At 38.4% G+C, this 21663-nt stretch overlaps 1 protein-coding gene and 1 long non-coding RNA gene across 5 annotated transcripts in view; one reads left to right on the top strand and one right to left on the bottom strand.

Annotated features, from left to right (window-relative positions):
- Positions 1–21663, bottom strand: part of kat2b (lysine acetyltransferase 2B) — a 56429-nt gene that overhangs the window by 11894 nt on the left and 22872 nt on the right. For 3 of the 4 annotated variants that reach the window (XM_016994387.2, XM_062984578.1, XM_008112712.3), the window contains exons 3-10: positions 18131–18276; positions 16871–16960; positions 15050–15231; positions 14483–14674; positions 8522–8628; positions 6745–6870; positions 2326–2462; positions 872–1083 (exon numbers count right to left, since the gene is read on the bottom strand). In XM_016994387.2, coding sequence (XP_016849876.2) covers positions 872–1083; positions 2326–2462; positions 6745–6870; positions 8522–8628; positions 14483–14674; positions 15050–15231; positions 16871–16960; positions 18131–18276 — 1192 coding nt within the window. The remainder of the gene's footprint in view (positions 1–871; positions 1084–2325; positions 2463–6744; positions 6871–8521; positions 8629–14482; positions 14675–15049; positions 15232–16870; positions 16961–18130; positions 18277–21663) is intronic. The other variant, XM_003222176.4, reaches the window with a different exon arrangement.
- Positions 8628–16810, top strand: LOC134300016 (uncharacterized). The gene is made up of 2 exons (XR_010007280.1): positions 8628–10515; positions 12331–16810. It is a non-coding gene; the product is annotated as an uncharacterized LOC134300016 (long non-coding RNA).

A 21663-nucleotide genomic window follows, 5' to 3' on the forward strand; every position in this document is an offset into this window, starting at 1 on the left:
TACTGAGTAAATTTCCAGCATAAATCCATCCTTTAGCACTTCATATATGCGAAAAACAATCTTATTCCAGAGAAAAATCTCTAAAAACATGTAGCAAATTGTCATGACTGTACAAGTTGTGAAAATTTACAAATCATTAGAAAAACCCATTTGTTTCTGTTTCTGTTCAGTGCTGTTCTGAAGGAGCCCCCAAACAAGGACCTTTCATCAATGAAACATCAATATGACTTCACTTATTATCTCAGTGGTAGGCTACATTTTGCCCGGTGTGCACCATTACTATATTTTCAACAAGCCAATCTCATTTGGAACTGGGTTCTGGACATTGGTGTCTTTGGGGGCCACGGGTTAAAAAAAAAAACACCCTGGGGCCATTTGGGGCACTCTGATCAGTTTCTGGAAGAAAAATCAGCAGTCTTTTAATAATTGGGGGATGTGGAGCTTTGGGATGGTTTGAAGGGCTATAGAAATCTCCAGTCCTGTATAATGTAGAACAGACATTGATAGAATCAAAACATGCAAACACTGATGCTTCGTTTTATAGTTCTGTTCAGCCAAGTGTTGCCATAGTCCTTTTAAAGTCATTTATTGGAGTTGGTAGCAAACAGTTGACACACCAATTCTCCTTTGCCCATTTTCTAAACATTCAATTCTATCATAAATTAAAATTAACTTAGGAACTTTTACAATGTTCTGAAAATTGGGCACTTCCATCACCTTCCTTTGTTCTTGTTTTTTCCCTCTGAATATTGAATTTATAACTCAAGCATGGTTTGAAATACTGCTTTCAGTTTCTGGAAGTTAGTTCATACAATTAAAAAATATAATCTTTTTCTGTGTTGCCACAGGTGGGTAAAGGAGAGATACTCACGGATCAAAGACTAGACGAGTAATATATTCTTTTGGCATTCTGGGTAGCTGATGTGAAAATACATTCTGTAAGCCAACCAACCACATCATAATTTTCTTATTTGGCTTTTGATTTAGGGAATTTCCAACAACATGAAATTCAATCACTCCCCTTCGCTCTTCCAGTCTCGCTGCCTCATCCCGAGCTGAATGTGCGGATAGAAAGTTGGTCTGCTTCATTATAGAAAAGAATGAACATACATTCAGTATACAAAGTCTTTACTTTGTGTTCACATACTTTTAGCATACACACTTGGAATTCCATCCCATTTGAACACATACTTAAGGACCTTCTCTCATCACATAGCTATAGCACTATGATTCCACTTTAACAACCATGGCTACATCTTAAGCAATCTTGTTGTTCAGTGAAGCACTAGAGAGCTGTGTCTGAGAATTCTGAATACCCTTCTGTAAATTGCAGATCCCAGGACTACACAGAACATAGTGGAATTATAGGTATATGTAGCATGAAAGGTCCCAAAGTGTAGTCACAGCTCCTCTGGAAAAGTGGAAATTTGCATACATCTTGGAGGGGGGGATACTGCCACTGTAGTCTCCACCATGTTTCTGGGGGAAGAGGAGAAGCCAGCTTCACATGCCACTTCATTTACACTGTGGATCCTAATTCCTTTTCTGTTTCACTCAGGCAAAGGAAGGGAGATACCCGGCAGAACAGAAACACATAGTAAACAGGAAGAAGAGGAGGAACCAGTCCCTCATTGGTTACTTGGTGAATCGGGTTGCTCTTCATCTTCCTGTGTGCCATGTATTTCTGTTCCCTGAAGTACCTTCCTTCAACAGATGAAACAAGTATTTGCAACACAAAGAAGGAGAAGACTAGCCACATCCACAGATGAAGTGAAATGGTATGCGGGGCCAGCTCCTCCTCTTCCTGCTGCAAGTGTATGTTTTGCCTGGGCAAATGAAAGGGGGTACTTATTGAAACAGAAACTGCAGTAACTAGGGGCATAAGCTCACGGATAACCAAAACCACAAGTGGGAAACCCATGAAGGTGGAGAGACTGCAGATATCGATATAGGATAGATGAGAATTTCTCTCAGGCTTTGGGCCAAACCTAGAAATCTTTCCTCTCCTTTTCTTCTCTCTTGCATTATTCCTGTAGACTGGAAAATTGCCTTTTAAGAATCTGGTCTAAGAATCCCCCAACTAGCATGGTCATTGGCCATGTCCGTTGGAGCATTCTGGAAGTTGTAGTGTAACAACATATTTTCAATATCTACTACTGTTTTCAGATTCACTTGAGATGGGTCTTAGATTTCACTAACTTAAGCTGGGTCTTTTCCTGCCTTAATTGAGATCTTTCATAAAACAAAGTCAACTTGATAAAAGCAAAACTAATAAAGTTAATTGCTGTATTCAAACTTGACATAAATGCTCAAACCACGTCTTACCTCTGGCCCCAGCATTGCAGCTGGATCTGTAATGGTTGACATCACTTCATTAATAAGCTCAATAGGAATATCTCCTACCACTCTTGGCTTCTTGGCATCCTCTACAGAATAAGCCTCATTAATTTTTCTTTTTTCTCCTGTGAAATTAACCACAGAAATTGAAATAATTGTTTAAAAATTAAAGATGTCACCACAGCTAACATATAAATTGTTACACAAGGTACAGAATCAACATTACTGAAATGGAAAATGCCAAATTATCCTGCTTGTACTATGAGAAAACTCCCCTTTATTGAGCAATATAATAACACTATGCCTGAAAATAATGCCTGCTTTTTATGATGCAGGTGCAAATGGATAGCAGCAGTCATACTGAAGGAGTCAGTTGTGCCTATTGTTTCAGTACAAATCAGCCCTGAATACATTATTTGTCTCCATTACCAAACATTCATAGAAGATGGGTAACAATGTGAAGCACAGCTAATGCAAATACTGCTGGATCCTGCCTTTCTCTCAATAATGGGACTCAAGGCAGATAACATATTTAAAAACAATACAGATTAAAAAGTATACGTCATTAATAAAATATAGGTATGAGCAGTATTTTAAAAGCAATTAAATAATTTATAAAGTTATAACATTAAATATTTTAAAATATTAACATTCATATACCACATATAAACCTTAAAAACGGCAAAAAGTATAGTCATAAAATCTAGATGACAAATGCAATCTGCAATATACTATTTAGCTTGTCACAACTAGAATAAACCAATTAATAAACTCAAAAGTAACAAATAGGCAAATAAAGTAGATTGTGTGAGTCTACTGAGGATGAACATGAGGACTGAGGTTAATGTCTTATTGCTATGTCTCAAAAATCCAGGGAGACACCTTTAAAACAGGATGCTACCAGTTAAACAAATGGAAAAGAAAACAGTTCTAATTGCAAAGTACAACATTTCAGAACTTCTCTGTGGTCATCTATAAATGCTTCAATATTATTGATCTAAAGAATTCTGTGAGACTTCTTCAATAAAACCCAAACCGTGTAAACAGAGAGTGAGAAGGAAAGTTATCCTGTGTGATAATTCTACTTAATTCATAATATAGAAATACTCTATATGATATATAACATAACTTAAATGGCTAAACTAACACATACAAATGGCAACAAATTATCTTGGGGCACCTTGACAACCGACAAATTTAGTCACTCATAGACCAAGTATTGTTTCATCCCATACATGCAACATTATCTTGAGTTGGCATAAATGCAAAAAGAAGCAGGGGAAATTTAGATGTCTGCTCGGAAGTGAATTAAATGTAAAAAATAATAATAATACAGGCAGTGATAATTATGTAAAGTTCTACATATATCAAATAATTATAGTGATCATTCACAAAGCATAGTTGATACACACCAGAATTGACAACAGCTGATCAACAGGCTCCAAAGCTGCTCAGCTAATTTCTATTACCAATGTGGGTGGGCAGTTCCTATTTGTTATCATTTAACAAAAGCAGCTTCTTAATGGCCATGATCCAATAGTGTACTACATCCTACTTTTCTGCCAAAACCAACCATCTTGCCCCTCTGCCTCCACTCCCCCCCCCCCCCCCACCCACACACCTCCTGCTGAATTACTGCAAAACTCTTTGGAGCAGACTTTTAGCACCAAGGAGGTCAGTATTGGACAGAGAGGGATAAAAAATTACAAATCTTTTGGCACAAGATTCAAAAATAGGGGGTTGGATTGTTAACAATTTCTTCTCTGATATTTTTTAAAAACAAAACCAGATAGTCTACAATTATTAACTCAGACTGTATGATGGGGGTGCCGTATGGAAAAGCTACTAAGGTGGAAGATTTCTGTGAACAAAAGAAGGGCTCCATCCTTAACTCTATCTCACAGCTTTGTTTTTCCACTGAAAATGATTCTTCTTTTCCCCCAGCAGTGTGTCTCAGTGCGGAAAAATGATCTAATAGTAAGACTGTATTAAGAACCGATAAGAGCAATTTCTGTCTTCTGACACATGAATCAACTGTTCTGGCAGTTAAGCTTTCACTGTAGAACATTTTGAAACCAGGCATTAAAAGCAGCAGGGAGACAGTTTGGCACTCCAGGCCCAGGATAACTAAAAATAACCATATTTTGAGTTGCCTCATTAATTGCTGCAAATGATAATGACTATATAATCAAATATCCTAACTGGGAGGGAGAGAAAAGCTTTCACAACTTTACATAGTGGCTTATGTTTTGGCAGTTGGACACGAGCAGAGGTTGAGCAAGAAAAAAAAGGAAGAGCCATGAATCTTTGGCTTCCATTCTGCCTTTAGAATATTTTGCATCTCAGGGTAGGGGAAAAAACAGATGTGTGCTCTTGTCTGCTTTAGATGTTTGTTTTGCTTCAACACTTATTTGAAACACAAGAAACATTTGCTCACAGCTGACTGAAGGATATGTGCTTCCCTCCTTTCCATCCTCTTTAAAAAAACCTCTTTCTACCAGTCTAATGAACTTCCAGCTACTAAAGTACAGACTTACTTAACCTGACTTGTTTCTATCGCTACTGGTTCTTATGATTTCCTGCAAGCCTAATACCCTAAAAACTTTGATGTGAGATGGAGCGCAATCATTCGAGACCGCCTAAACTAGACAGAACAATTCAGAGGTCAGGTGGCTGTACAGTAATCATTAACTTCTTCCAGAGCTCTGGGGGACAGTGCCATACCATCACATTCACATGGAAACCCTTCAAGAGGAAGTCATGCTGCTTCAGGGTAGTCCTTGAAACTGCATTTCAAGACATTTGCAAGTTTTTAAAAGGAGGGGAGCTTTGTATGTTTGGAAAACATGTTTATTCAGTGAAAAGGCAGGTGTTGTTGGTGTTGGTGTAAGTATTTTACAAAAGGGTGTCATGTTATAGAGCATTAATTTGGAATGGTTTGTGTGTCCTGCTCCAAGAAGTAGTTATTGAGGTTCCCATTACTACCAATAAAACCTCACTGTCAAAAGCCACAAAAGGACATTTTTTACTTCAATTATTTAATATTTCCTCAAACCAAGTACCAGTTTACTTAAACCACCAATAAATGCTAACCACATTTACAATTTCTTTCTCAGCTTTTCATCTGATTTAAGAAGTGATGAGTGATTTTTCTCCCTGGGGACTTCTCCAAATTGTACAGTCCCAAACCATTTCCATCGATGTTTATGGGCCATACTGCCTCCTCTGCCTGTTAAAGGCATTTTCCTTCAAACAAATCCCCCAGGGACTAGATTTTCCTCAGAACAGCCTCCCTGGTTTCAGGTGCTTTCATCCCTGACTGCCAAAAGACTAATTCCCTTCTATCAGTGCTGAATTAAAAAACACTGGGCCTCCATTCCCTCCATTGCTTCTCACACGTAACTGGATCTCAGCCTTTGTTTTTCAGCTCAATTATTCAAAATAACTTTGAATCCAACTAATATGAGGGGAAAAACACTAACCAAGGAACAATGGGCTGTATCCAGGTTTAGCTGAACTAAAATCAGACACACTGATGGTGATGGGCACACTGGGTGCCGTGCCAAAAGATCTCAGCCGGCATTTGGAAACAATAGACATTGACAAAATTACGATCTGCCAACTGCAAAAGGCCACCTACTGGGATCTGCACGCATCATCCAAAAATACATCACACAGTCCTAGACACTTGGGAAGTGTTTGACTTGTGATTTTGTGACATGAAATCCAGCATGTCTATCTTGTTTGCTGTGTCATACAATAAAATAATAATATACAAATATGTATTACCTCTACTGATGGCTCAAGGTAGGGTACAATAAATTCAAAAACATGTGAAGATAAAATATATACAATAAATTACATAGTTAAAAGCACAAAAACATAAAAAGCTTGCACCAAACACATACAGAATTGACATATAGTAGCAATAGAACATAAATTAAACTCATGATTGAAAGTTGACTGGGAAGACCTGCTGGAAGAGATGGGTCTTCAATTGCATTTTAAATTCCGATAGCTCATTTAGCTGTCAGAGCTCTTCTGTCAGGTCATTCCACAGTTTTTGGGTGGCTGATGAAAAGGTCCTCAGACTGACAGTCGCCAGTTGGATTCTGGCTGGTTGGAGTAAGCATCCGCCAGAAGACCTAAGTGTCCTAAATGGCGGATTGTGCAGAAGGAAATAATCCTGTAAGTAAACTGGACCCAAACCAGTAGGATCAAAACCACTTACATTTTTTATAGTATAACAAAGCAATACATCCATAGTAGCCATCCTTAGCTCTACTTTTTCTATCTTCCGTGCACTTCAAAAAGCCTTGCTCAAGAAAAAATGGCTCGGAATTGAGACTTTGCAGACAAAAGTATACACACAGAAAAAAAGTATAAATCAATTTGTCTTTACATTACCTAGGTTTTGGTCCAGACCAGAAATAGCCTTGCAAGCAGGACTCATATTTCCCCCACTGGATTGTTCTAGAGATGAGGGGCTTGCATTGCATGCAGCGGACCTCACCACAGGAGGATGGCTAATAACTGTAGATACACCGAAAGAAAATAAAAACACAACCATCAGAGAGCAAGCTGCAATGCTGATTCAGCACAAGAATTTACAACTTACAATTATCACTGATAAGATAAAAGATATCTTCATCCTAACCAACAGTCTGATTAATCTCATCCTTGTCCAGCAAGACCTTAGAAAAAAATAAAAATACTTCCAGGAATTATTAATTAAGCTTATTTTACTGTGAACTCTCTCCCAAAAAAGGTTCATTTAAGCCACACCAAATGATCCAATTAGTCCAAGACCATCTAATCTGATTGGAAGCAGTAGTCAAATGACTCTGACCCAAAGGAAATCCGTGCTAAATTCAGGATGTTGTATGTGAATGTATATCTCAGCTAAACTGCATTGTGGTCTTAGAGGACTGTTGTTCCTCAATTTTAGATCCTTCAGCTAGTCTTTAAAATAACATCTTAGCACAACATTTCACAACCTTGTGACAGTTACCTGTTTTGGGCTATAGCTTTTAGGGAAGTTGTAGTCTAATATAGCACCAGACTAGCAGAAGCTTTTTTTAGTGAGCATTGCTATAGCTTTCCCACTCTTACACTCTGCTACTTTGCAAGGCACTCCTCCAATTATTCAACTAAATGAAAATTAGCAGGCTAGAGACAAATGAACCATAATGGTCAAACATATAACCTGTGAAAGATTTCTGAAAAAATACTATACTCTGAGCTCTTAGTGGAAAATGCTGTATAACATTTTAAGTTTTATTATGCATTAATGTTACCAGATGCTGGATAGTTTTTCTGAACTCAGTCCTGTGTAGTCAGGATGACAGCTACACTTACAACAACAACATTTCTTACGGTCCATAGACCCATCAGAAAATGAACAGTCATTTTGTAAATTCATCAGAATGTGTCCTTTTGCTTATATGCAAAAGTTGTATAAACAAAACCAATTATACATTCTTCTGAGTGCTACTGAACAAGAAGCACTATACAAAAGAAACTTTAAAAAAAACCAAGATAATCGCAACATAGAAAAATAACAGCTGGAGAGGTTTGGGTAAACAACATGAATTGCACTAAGAAGATTGTATTTCTTTATAGTGTAAAACTGTCCTAGGACCAAGCCTCATGTGCTGTTCATTGCAATGTCATCAACAAGGAGTTTTTTGTGCTGTGTGAATAACAGCTGTGGAATAGCCAAGTGAAAAACAAGACAAGGCTCCGATTCCTACAAAACTTCAGCAAAAGTGGGAATTCTGGCAGGTGTTCCTTGTTACACAAGCTGAAATTCATTCTTTCATACAATCATTTGTTTCTTGATCCCCATTTGTTTCTTTTTTTTACCTGGCAATCCTAAAGGGAATAGCCTAAACAGCTTTCAGATAACAGAAATAGAAAGGAGTTCATGACCAAAAATGCCTCTCATAAGCTTTCTTTGGAATTCAAGAGATGTTTTCATTAACACCAGAGAAGGCTTCCCTTGAAATTCAGTAGCTTTAGGGAGCTGATTTGTGTGAGAGCACGGAAGGGAAAAAACAATCAACTCTTCATCCCCTTCCCACATAGTCCAAAGCTTACCTACTTCCCCTCCATCTGCCACTTATGAAATTAACATCATATTTAAGTTAGTCTTTACACTGTCATGCCTTACATGTACATTTACCTGTCTGGATGCCTAGCTGTGCATTTCGAGAAGATGATGCAATAAAATCTGGATCCCAGATGGGAGAGCTTTGACTATAGACCTCTTCCTCCAGCATGGATAGGAACCTGAACACACAAGGTGAGCAAGCAGTGTTAACCTACAGAGCATCATCTACCAAGACAAACGTGACTTCTTCCATTATATGACCCCTTCAGTCAGATATCAAAATAAAAACAAATTCAGGCACACACTCTTTGACAAGCTGAAAACTAGCAAATTTTACTAGCTAGTAGTAAAATTTTAATGATAGCATCAAAAAACAAAACAATTGAGAGCAAAAATAGAGATAAAAGGAACATGGCTTAGATCTTGTCAGACTACCGGTCTATCGAATTCATTACTGCCTGCACTGACTGGCAGCAATTCTCCAAATGTTTCACTGGAGCAGTAGTATTTCAGGCTGCTTTATTTTAGCTTCAACTCAAGATCGAATTTAGGCTTTTCTAAGATAAAATAAAACACTGCTTTGACATCATTCATATCCAGTATTTTTAAACACACTTCTTAAACATGTATAAAACATTTCTACCAGTAGAATGAGTCTCTCTCATCATACACATCTTTTTTTTTACAACCCTCATCTTTTGTATCTCCATCTATCTACTAAACAAATTTAGAAGCTCAGTCATTAGTTCTGGCAAATTTTCTAGTATTTACGTAAGTTCTCTAATATGGTAGAAAACCCCCAAAGTAATGAGCATTCCAGGGTAGAAATGGCAGGCCAAAATCATTAGACTGTAATTATATTAAAAAAATGAAGACTTTTGCACCCATAAAGAGTGAGTTTCAGTCAACTTCCAAGCAAACCGGTTTGTAAAACCAATGTCAGTGTAACTACAGAAGAAAGACCATTGTCTTCTCTGAAATTCTTCTGAAATTCTAAGATCTCTGGGGAAATCCCTTCTCTTAATTTGATGGCAATCTCAACCACATTTTGTGGAAGAGGAATTTTTTATTGTTACTTGTGGCCAATGATGGCTTCCCTTCTATTGTCCTCCTGCCAGGCAAAGAGAGCTTTATATTCATATGGGTGTTTGACTCTTAATGGGGCTGTTATTCTTATTGATTGATTACATGTGAAATTTGAACAATGTTTCTTTTTTACACGACTCTTTCTGTTCTTAGATGTCATTTTTTAGGCAGAAAAGCAAGACATAAAGTCAATATAAACTAATTGTTTCAGAATGTTAGCATGCTCAGAGGTCTATGTAAATCTCACTGGAAATAGGAGGAAGATATAGTAAGTCAAAATAAACAAGGAAGATTTTCTTTCTGCAAAGAATACTCATAATAAAACTCGCAACCTAAAAATAAAGAGAGACAAAAACTACCAAATCCCTAACCAACACTGATGTTAACAGACACTGGAAAGCCTTCACTACTGACCCTGGCAATACAGCATTTCCCTTTATCTCTACAAAAACATCTATATAAACACTGCAGACGTATATTTATACATATTACAGATCATATTAGGCAACATATAACCTTTCGGAAATTAAACTATGGAGCTTTCTCAGAAACAGTGAAACATTTGTCAAGCTAAACAACTTATCAAGGAAAAATAATGTCATATACCCTCAGACTTTTAAAAAAAATAAGATATGACTGTTTAATCCTTTCTTTAGTAGTCTGTTGAGAACCTTACTTTGAAAAATAAGAATCCACTCAGAATTCTAAATGGCAGTTTCAGCAGCTGTTTTGGTAAACAGGAAATAGTTACAGAAAGAAAACTATTATTCACAGAGATAAGTAAAATTCATATCATTTGAGCTTTCATTCCAAATTCCAACACATTGTTTGCTTATATACGCTTTCTTCTTGGAGGAAACTGATGGCAAAGAAGTTGTGTTTCTTGACTAAAACTCCAATACAGCTGAAAAAAATTCCCACAAGACTGAGGTCCATTTACCTGGAGTAAGCTCCACTGAACTTAATGTAGCTTACATGAGGTAAGTTTGAATCCTGTACATACTTAGTGGAAAGTAAATCCCACTGAATATAGCAGATAGGTTTCTGAGTAAACATGAACAGGATGGCAATCCAAGATACACTAACTACACAATCAGTTCCTCTGCATCCAATAGGAGTATTAGCTATCCCTCCCAATTTGGTGTAATCTGCAAACTTGATATGCATGCTCTCTATAACCATCATTTGGGAATAGGACAGATTCCTGCAGCACCTTACTAGTCACGTCTTTCCAGGATGAAGATAAGTAAGGCTTGTTTAATGTTGCCAAAATTAATGACACAGCAGCACTTCTAAAGAAAAAAAAATCTTGCCACCAAAATTTGGCACTGTGACACAGTAGTCTAATGCAACCCTTTGTTCCTCAACAAGTTGCCTGAAAGATGAAAGTGTGTATTCAATTCAGTGTATATTCACAACATTTCTCCAATGTCGCTGATGGTAAGCTCTTGCTGCTGAGTAATTCATTCTTTGCTAATCAAGCTGGTGTGTGTGTGTGTTTATGTACTGAGTGGGTGGGGGAATTACATATCCTTCACCTAATGTGTCTAGCATATAAGTAATCATGAATAAATTATATCTAATACTAGCTGTGCCCTGCCATGCATTGCTGTGGCTTATGGGAATCATTTGTTAACCAGGTGGAATAGCAGTGAATAGCCTTGCAGCCTCAAAGCCTGGCCGTTTTCTTATGTGAATCCTTGTTTGGTGAGCTGGAATACAGTGGAATAGGCTTGCTGCTTGGAAGGCTGGGTACTTGCATTCTAGGGGAATGGTTTTTTGGCCGATTTGAATTGCACTGAATAGCCTTGCTGCTTCAAAGCCTGGCCACTTTCTATATAGGGGCATCCTTCCTTGGGCAGGTTGAATGGGACGGAGTAGCCTCGTGGCTTCAAAACCTGAGGATTTTCTATCTAGGGGAAATCTTGGTTGGTCAGGTTGAACAGCACTGAATAGGTTTGCTGCTTGCAAGCCTGGCCGCTTTCTACCTTGTGGAATCCTTGGTTGGCCAGGTTGAATGGCAATGAATAGTCTAAGCGCATAAAGTATGAATGCTGAAATTAGTCACCTTGATAAACATGTAATGGCCTTGAGCTTCAAAGCCTGGCTGCTTCCTGCCTGGAGGATTCCTTTGTTGGGAGGTGTTAGCTGGCTCTGGTTGTTTCCTTTTTGGAATTCCCCTGTTTTCAGAGTGTTGCTCTTTATATACTGTCCTGATTTTAGAGATTATATTGTTCTGTATTATTATACCACAGTAATTATTATATATTATATTCTGATATCATCTGCTTAGAACTGGATTATATGAGACCCGTTCTACACAATTGTATAAAATCCACACTGAACTGGGTTATATGGCAGTGAGGACTCAAGATAATCCAGTTCATAGCAGATACTGTAGTTTATCTGCCTTGGCATTCTGGGTTATATAGGAGTGTGGAAGGGCCTTGAGTCTACACTGCCATATAATCCAGTTCAAATCAGATAATCTATATTTTATAGGCAGTGGCCTAAGTGAAGTGGCCCTGGTGCCAATGGGGCTTAGTGGGTTGCTAGGAGCAAGGGAAAAAACAGTTCTTCCTCTTCCTCTAATCTGGGCTTTATATTTTTAGGGTTTTTTGTTTGAAAGACAGCTTGGATGACTAGGTCTTTTGTGGCCAAATTTCGTGTGCTTGGGTTCAGTGGTTTTGCTGTTTACTCCATAATAAAGGGCCACATTACATTTATATATATAGATAGATATATAGATAGATAGCACAATATAATTTTCCTCTCTGCAAACATTGCATCTACAGATTCACGCCCAGCTGAGCTGTTCAGTGGTGAGAGGCTTAATCCAGGTGCCCTACCATCTGAACCCATTGTTAGAACCTTCAGAAGCTCACTGTGATGCTTTCAACAATGATTTTACAGATAAAATCTCTTGCATAAGAGCTGTCTTAGATACGGTCATTGGAGCAGAAAACAACAACTAAGTGTCCAGCAACTCTGTGAGTGGAATTACACTGGATCAGTTTCAATTAGTGAGTACTGTTGATGTGGACAAGCTGCTGGAGCAAGCAAGAAAGACAACCTGCCTTCTTGATTCCTGTCCCTCTTGGCTGGTTATCCACAGAGGAGATGCAATTTGATCTCAAATACAACAAATTATTAATGCATCTCTCAGGTAGGGGAATTTTCCATCTTGTCTAAAAGAAGCAGTAGTTAGACCAATGCTGAAAAAGCCCTCACTGGATCCCCTGGACCTTAACATCTACAGACCAGTGTCTAACCTCTCTTTTTTGGGCAAGCTGATTGAAAAGGCAGTTGCCTTCCAACTCCAGGCAGTCTTGGATGATACACACTTACTGGACCCATTTCAAGCCAGCTTCAGAGCAGGATATGGAGTTGAGACTGCTATAGTTGCTTTAGTGGATGATCTCCGTCTCAACACTGATAAGGGGTTTGTGTCCTTGGAGGGGCTGGGAATCGGAGGCACTGTACTGCAGTGGTTCCAGCCGTAGTTCTTTACTAATCTAGTTGGTGTGTATACTGGGTGGGTGAGGGAATTACATATCCATCAACTGAGGTGTCTGGCATATAAGTAATCATGAATAAATTATATCTAATATAGCACAATTATTATGTAAACTGACATCTTCATGGCTTTACTGCCAACCTACAAAGCATGACATGCAACTAGAAAATCACAAGCAGCTTAATATACTGTATTACACATGTGAATGAATTGCTTCAAAAAGCAGAAGCCAGTAACTTTATGTTCATTCACAAAAGGGAATCAGTAAGTAACTTAAAAATCACTAGTGTACAAGCAATCAAGATTTAAATATACAGTAGAGTCTCACTTATCCAAGCTAAACGGGCCGGCAGAAGCTTGGATAAGCGAATATCTTGGATAACAAGGAGGGATTAAGGAAAAGCCTATTAAACATCAAATTAGGTTATGATTTTACAAATTAAGCACCCAAACATCATGTTATACAAAACATTTGACAGAAAAAGTAGTTCAATGTGAAATAATGCGATGTAGTAATTACTGTATTTACGAATTTAGCACCAAAATATCACGATATATTGAAAACATTGACTACAAAAATGGCTTGGATTATCCAGAGGCTTGGATAAGCGAGGCTTGGATTAGTGAGACTCTACTGTACAATGTAAACATATAAAACAATATAATATGGGGTATATTCCTAAATATTATAGTAGCCAGTATGGTGTTGTGGTTTGAGGGTTGGACTACAGCTTTGATGACCAGGGTTCGATTTCCTGCTCAGACCTGGAAACTCACTGGGTGACCTTGGGTTGCTCACATACTCTCAGCCCCAGAAAACCTATTGTAGTTTGCCTTAGGGTCACTATATTATTGACATAACTTGAAGGTACACAACAACAACAACAACAACAACGTCTTAAGCAACAAAAGAAAATATTAATATAGCAAATTATACACTTGGTGTCATTCTACTAAATAACTGAAACACTTATTTCAACATAGCCTAACATTACTATACACCAGCAAAGTTTAAAGAATTTATGATTTAACAGTTCTTTTGAAAAGATTTTGAATCTTTCTCAATGTGAAGATGGTTGATCATTCTAAGGCGTATGTGTCAAATGCAAGCCCTGCAGCCCAAGTCCGGCCCAGCACATCATTTTATGTGGCCAGCGAGGCTTTCAATGCCAATAAAACAAAGTTACATTTATACATCTTACAATTACAATTGGCCCTTTGAAGGCTACCATAAGGTTGATGTTGCTCTCAGTGAAAATGAGTTTGACACCCCTAATCAAAAGAATGCCAGTCCTGTGTTGCACTACAACTGCCAAAATCCCTTCATCTATAATACTAACTTTAGAATACTGCCATTGATCCTAATCAAAAGAGAGACATACAGATTTCAAGTCAATAATAAAATCCACAAATGAAGAAAAAAGAATTACTTTGGGAAATGTGTGAGAATTAGTGTTCGTTTCTCAGGAGGAAGTTTGTCTTTTTCCTGCCTAGCATGTTCCAGAAGTTGACGTCTCATGACAGTAAACACTGAACGCAGAAGTGTTCTCCCAAAAACTTGTGTGGTTTCGTATCGAGGTAGACTATCGCAAAACTGGGGGACATTACAGTAGCAAAGCCATCTGCAGGAGAAAAAATTAATATGTCAGCCCAGTCAACTGAACCATATCAGTAGGAAGAAAGTATCTGAGTCAGAACCCACTAACAACCCACTTAACAGTAACCACAGAACAAATTATTGCACCATCTAAAATAGCAGTTTGCTTAATAAATCTCCAACATTTTTTCTTTATGTCTTGCAAACAAGCCAAAAGGCCATTTCAATTCTGTTCACATATTTTTAGAAGATTGCTTAACATCAAGAGTTTTCAGGCTGGATCCTGGATGAGGTTCTTGCAACTATGAAGCTTAAGAGATTTTGGGGCCAGATGGGGTTCTACAGGTGGTCTAATAATCTTCTAAGATGCAAGTGAAATACTGAAGCAAGTTATTGTTACCTTGTGTAGTTCACTTTATAGCCAGCAATGTCATCATTAGGTGACCTCTGTCTTCGCTGAGAAGGTGTCTCCAGGTGCCAATAGTTGATGCGATTTAGGAACATTTTAGCCAGTTCTATTATTGTTTGTCTCTCTTTTGATGGAAGGTGACTAAATTTGTATTGCACAAAATTATTGACTCCCTTTTAAAAGAAACAGAAAGAATAGTTAATTAGAATAACCAGCAAACCAATTTAATGCCTTGCTTTTGAAGATATTAAGCTCTTAATAAATATTTTCTGGTACAAATTCTGTTTTCTCTCCACTGGTTAGCTGAGATCTGATTCACACATTGCCTTTATGATATAATCACTGCTGGGGAAGCCAAGCTACATAGTTGTTTCTTAGACATTGCATCAACATGGGTTAAGGCAAACCAAGGTGCTCTCTTATTAAATTCTGGCTATGCAAACATATGTGTAGTTTGGCTAATAAACATGCAATTGACTATCACACATTTTTCTGACGAATTTCCTATGGCCAGAAGTGAGTGTCAAATTTCTGACTTCTAGTTTTGGTTTTCTTGGGAGATTCAGGTCTTGGAAAAGTTACTTTTTGCACTGCAACTATCAGTATCCTTCAACCTACGTGATTCATTTTTTAAAGATCTGTAGATAGTGGGGATCAGAAATGTCTTCCAAATTTTCTTAAAGCTATTTCTAAAGGTCATAGGCTCTAAAAGTTATAGGCTTTGTCTCATTTTGGGATCCAAAACACATAGTAGCTGCTCTTCTTGTGCACAGAATCTTAAGCCTGGCTGGATTCTACCCAAGAATTACTGTCTTGAAATTCATATATGTACTAGGTTCTCACTACTAGTAAAGCCAGACATATCAACAACAGCTCCCAAGAAAGTATCACTCTTGCTTGTGAATCTGGTATCCATCAGCCAAACCAATGTCCATTAAAATTGTTTGACAGCAGTCTATTACAAGGATGGGGAAAATGTGGGTTTCCAGATATTAGTGAATAGCAACTTTCATTTGCCCCTACTGTTGGCTATGATAGTTGAGGAAGATGGAATTTGAATTCCAGCATCTGAAGTCCACCTTTCCCCCTTCCACTTCTATAAAATGTGGACTTTGTTTCATACTAACAGTCATTATGAACCCACTTAAATGGGAATAGCTTTGTAATTCATAACATGCATTATTCTTTTTTTTTTAAATAGTCATCACTGTAGTCCCAAGGCAAGAAGACAATTCATATGGTCAAACTTCATACAACCAATTGCCCAATCAATGGATAGATGGATATCTCCAGATAACTAATTACAATTGTTACCTTCCTGAATCAGGACTTTGTTTTCTAAAGACAATAGCTACCTACCTAGAATCTTGTAGTGATACAAATTGCTATCATCTACTGGCTTCCTTTAAAACTTCCTCTTTTGTATTGCTAATGGTGGATTTTCCAATTTACAAGATGCTTTTTCCATCCAATTTCCTGGGGCACTGAACTAAGAACAAAGTCCTCTCTGCAGATATGTACAAAAGAATACATTAAAAAGAGTACTCCTTAAACTAAATGCAATCATTTCACATTCAAATGAAAGTGGATACTGCATTTTGAAATACATGCAATTGAGTTAAAGTGGCTGTTAGCATTTTGAAAAAGAAGAGTAAAACGATCTTAATGTGAACTTTAAATATTCAATTTTCCTTTGGGTCAATGACAAAAAGTGGTATTTCTATCCTGCCAAGAGCCTCAAAATATTTTTTTTTTAAACAAAAACTAGAGAAAAGCAGACACATACTAGTAGGAAACACTTATGTATTTTACCTGTTCAATGCTAGGTTTTTCAAACGGTGGACTTTCCAAAGATCCTTCTACAACAGGTTTACCCATCTGTAATATACACTTCCTCAAAAGCTGTTGAAAAAGATAAAATGATTTCACAATTAAAATCACTTTTAACAATAAAAATGATGCACAAATCAACTATTGTGTTTTATTTCTGCCATTTGTATCTCAAAGTTTCTTTAAGGAGCAGAGAGGAGACTTACATGGCTGATATTATCACTATAACCTAAGTGATGATGTCTAAAAGGCCAAGGATGGTTCAATGCCGATCCTTTGCCCTGGGACCAATCCAGAGTTTTGAATTCTGGATCAGCCTCGGGATGGCTTTGACTGTTAGCTGCTGCAGAAGAAAAAAGGAGTCTTGACCAGCACCTTCTTGTTCTTGTTGCAGTGGCAGCTAGCAGTACAAATAGCTCATTTCTATTGCTTATTGCTTGTAGTGATGTTGGCTGGGGTGTCTGGGTAATATGGGAGAGAGGAGGGGGACAGGATGAATTGCCTTCTTCTTTCCCCCTCCCTTTTCTGATTGCCCTGGCACCCCCTGCCAATGCAGGTGACGAGCAATAGACACAAGCCATATTGTGCCCACTGCCTACTGTTATGTGGGGAACAGGAGGGAGATAGTGAGTGCTATGTTAAGGCCATGTTAACCCAAATCAGTTCTGTATATTGTGCATCCACCATGAAGCTGATTCATTCTCCCCAGCTTTCAGGATAAACAATTAGTGTTGATGTGGCCTATATCTTCACTATAACCTAAGGTAAATCAGGCTGAGAGGCAGGGACTGGACCAAGTGAGTTTTATGGCATTGGAATTTCAATCTCTCCTTTCTCTGTTCAGTTTTCTAACCGGGACACCCCACTAGCGGACAGTTTACTGGCAAGCAGGGAAAATAAAGGCAACTAAATACTGGCTCATTCGCTCATCTCTTTACAGTGAAATAAAAGCAGTCTCAAGCTGATTGGTCTCATAAGAGTCAATTCACAAGTTTCTAATTACATCTGCTTCTGATGCCTTCTCTCCCTACCTCATACACACACACTGGGATAATCAAGAACTGCAGTCCAAAATCTCTATACCTTGTCTGAAAAAATTGTTGAGATAGAACTGCAGAATATCACTAGCAAAATAAAAAACATTTGAGGTCAAATACTATCCAATTTTTTTATTACTAGTATTAGTATTACAGGAAAACAGCACTGAATTTATTCTGAAAAACAAATAAAACTAGAACTTACCTTGAACAAGTAGAAATAGACTTGCTTGGTATCTGCATCTTCTTCTTTATGAACACAGGTAAAAAGGTACTCTATATCCAGAACAATCCCCAAAAGCCGGTTCATTTCTTCTTCAGAGACATTCTCCAAATGTGAAACATGGGCAGCTAAAACAAACATATAAATCTAATGCTTAGAAGTAAATGGCCAAAAAAACCAAAATAGCTAACAGAAGGCTAATTCAAGGAATGACCAGCTGGCTTCCATAATAACTTTATCATTTCAACCAAAAAGGCACAAAATTCACTGACCAAGCTTTCAAAGTCCAAGCAAGGGTTGTAGTGCTTTTAAGTTATTCTAATAAAATTATCACCTTAATTAAGAGCCTGGAATTTATCTTATGGTCAGTAGATCTCACCTTATATTTGTATTACATACATAAGATACCGGTGAAGAATAAATTTATTTTACTTTCCAGACAAGTCTGTAGCCGGAGGGGGGGAGGTGTTAAAGGATTCAAACCCCACCACCACCACCACCACCAAATTTTTCAGGTTTAGTCATGAATTTTAACTGGTTAACTAAATTCCCATGCTAAGTCTATGAGAAGCAAAAATAAAGAGTCCCTCCAGAACCGCAAGCACTATCTCAACCAAATTTTGAGAATTTATTCACACTGTCATTACCTGCCTTTCCACCAATTTACATAGCAAAAGTAGCAATAGCAGATATAGTGGAAGCAGCACGTTGGCTGACCCACAACCTGCAAGCAAAGTCTAAAGCTCAGGGGAGAATTTGAAGAGTATATGGTAATCTGAAACATTGAAGAGTATATGGTAATCTAAAATGTTACCTTCTTATTTGTAGTAACTCAAAACCTTTATTTGTAACATGTCAACTATATTAAGTAAGGTGTCAATAAATTGTCAACCATTTTAAGAAGGTTGTTAGTAAGGATTCCTTCCTAGAAATACTCATTTTTTTTATTTCTTAGGCCACTCAGAGCCAGCCCAAGGTATTTTTCAAGTATAGGTGAACAGAATTTTGGCGTCCCCCCCCCCCAAAACCAATCACTGAAAAATAAAAGCATTGGATAAGTGAAAATGTTGGATAATAAGGAGGGATTAAGGAAAAGCCTATTAAACATCAAATTACATTAAGATTTTACAAATTGAGCACCAAAACATCATGTTTTACAACAAATCAACAGAAAAAGCAGTCTCGACTGCGCCCCCGTATGTTTTGCGCCCCAAGCGACTGCTTAATTCGCCTCATTGTTGGACGGGCTCTGAGGCCACTCAAAACTGAACAGCTATATTAATAAAGTTTTCCCCATGGCATTCTTTACTAGCCTAAAAGTGAGCTTATCCGCGATTTTGAAAAGTAAATCCTTCAGTGTCCTGAAGGATAAATGGCGTTTATAACCATCTAACAGCAAGAGGCTAATTAGGAAATTAGATATGCTGTCATTTTAATGACATCATGGTTTGCACTACAAAGATACTTCTGCCCAATAATAATAATAATAATAATAATTATTATTATTATTATTATTATTATTATTATTATTATTTTATTCTTGTATCCCGCCCCATCTCCCTGAAGGGACTCAGGGTGGCTCACATGGGGACTAGGCCCAAAAATATATAATAAATTACAAAGGTAAGAATCAATTCCAAACACATCATGTAATATATCAAAATATAAAATATATCAACCATCTTAAAAACATAGTCAATGATCAAGAGCGACATAGTTGGCACCTCAATCTTCAGTCTAGAGGGCGAGGGATAAGATTAACATAGTGCAATATATTAGGATTACTAATAGCATGGGACAGGGATAAAGTGCAGAATACTCGGATATAGGTAACAGTAAGGACTCAGAGTAGATTTTGATCAGCTTAATCAAAAGTGGTCTAAAAAAACAGGATTTCAGATCTTTCTGGAAGGAAGTCAATGTAGGCACTAGTCTAATTTTTTTCAGAAGCGAGTTCCAGAGCCGGGGAGCCGCAGCTGAGAAGGCCCTTTGTCTCGTCCCCACCAAGCATGTTTGAGACGATGGCAAGAGCAAGAGAAGGGCCTCCCCAATAGATTGTAGAGTTTGTGTAGGTACATAATAGAGGAGATGCGGTCACAAAGATAGGCAGGACCTGAGCCGTTTAGGACTTTATAGGTAATAACTAGCACTTTGAATTGGGATCGGACATTTATTGGCAGCCAGTGGAGCTGTTTCAATAGGGGAGTAGTCTTCTTCCTATAATTTGCTCCGGTTAACAAACTGGCTGCTGCTTGTTGCACTAATTGAAATTTCCGAGTCATCTTCAAAGGCAGTCCCACATAGAGTGCATTACAGTAATCCAATCTGGAAGTAACTAAGGCGTGGGCCACCTTAGCCTAGTCAGGATTCTCGAGGTATGGTCACAGCTGGTGCACAAGTTTTAACTGTGCAAAGGCCCTCCCAGCTACCGCTGACACCTGAGCTTCAAGAGTCTGTGCAGGGCCCAGGAGGACCCTCAAGCTGTGGACCTGTGACTTCAGGGGGAGTGTAACCCTATCCAGCACAGGTTGCCACCCGATACCCCGATCGGCCGTACGACTGACCAAGAGGACCTCTGTCTTGTCTGGATTTAGTTTTAGCTTGTTCACCCTCATCCAGTCCACCACAGTGGACAGGCACTGGTCCAGGATGCAAGGGGCTTCCTTGGGAGTTTGGTGGGAAAGGGTAGTAAAGCTGGGTGTCATCTGCGTAGAGATGGCATCTAGCTCCAAAACTCTGGATGATCTCACACAGCAGTTTCATTTAGATGTTAAAAAGCATGGGAGAAAGAATGGATCCTTGCAGGACAACACAGGTCAACAGCCAGAGATCCAAGTAGGAATCTCCCAGCTTCACCATCTGAGTATGGCCCTCTAGGAAGGAGAGGAGCCACTGCAAAGCAGCACCCCCAATACCCATTCCAGAGAGCTGACTCAGAAGGATACTATGGTAGATGGTATCGAAAGCCGCTGAGATGTCCAAGAGAACCAACAGGGACACATTCCCCCTGTCTAGTTCCCTGCGGAGGTCATCCACCAAGGTGACCAAAGCCGTCTCGGTACTGTGACCAGGTCTGAAACCCGACTGCGATGGATCCAGATGATCCGTCTCAACCAGGAACCCCTGGAGCTGTGAAGCGACCACCCACTCTAGAACCTTGCCCAAGAACAGGAGATTGTTCAGCCCCAGATCAAGGGACACTTTGAACAAACAATATACCTTTCTCTAAGAAGAAAAAAATGAAGAAATTTCTGTGGCTATTTAGATTTAAGGTCTTGTCCCTGTAGATCTAACTAAATATTTTCAAATCCATGGTTTCAGCAGCCTCATATATGTCACACTCGTCACGTTAACACATCCCAGCAAACCATGGATTCTAGCTTATCAAAACATGATGTGTAATACCAGAGCATGCTATTTACTCCAGTTTAGTCTTCTCTTCCTACAAGTGGAAAAACAAACTAGGAATGTACAATTACACTGGAACCCACAGTCAAACTCAGGACTGTGAGTAA

The sequence above is a fragment of the Anolis carolinensis genome, chromosome 6 (assembly GCF_035594765.1).
Source record: "Anolis carolinensis isolate JA03-04 chromosome 6, rAnoCar3.1.pri, whole genome shotgun sequence".
In the NCBI taxonomy this organism is placed as follows: domain Eukaryota; kingdom Metazoa; phylum Chordata; class Lepidosauria; order Squamata; family Dactyloidae; genus Anolis; species Anolis carolinensis.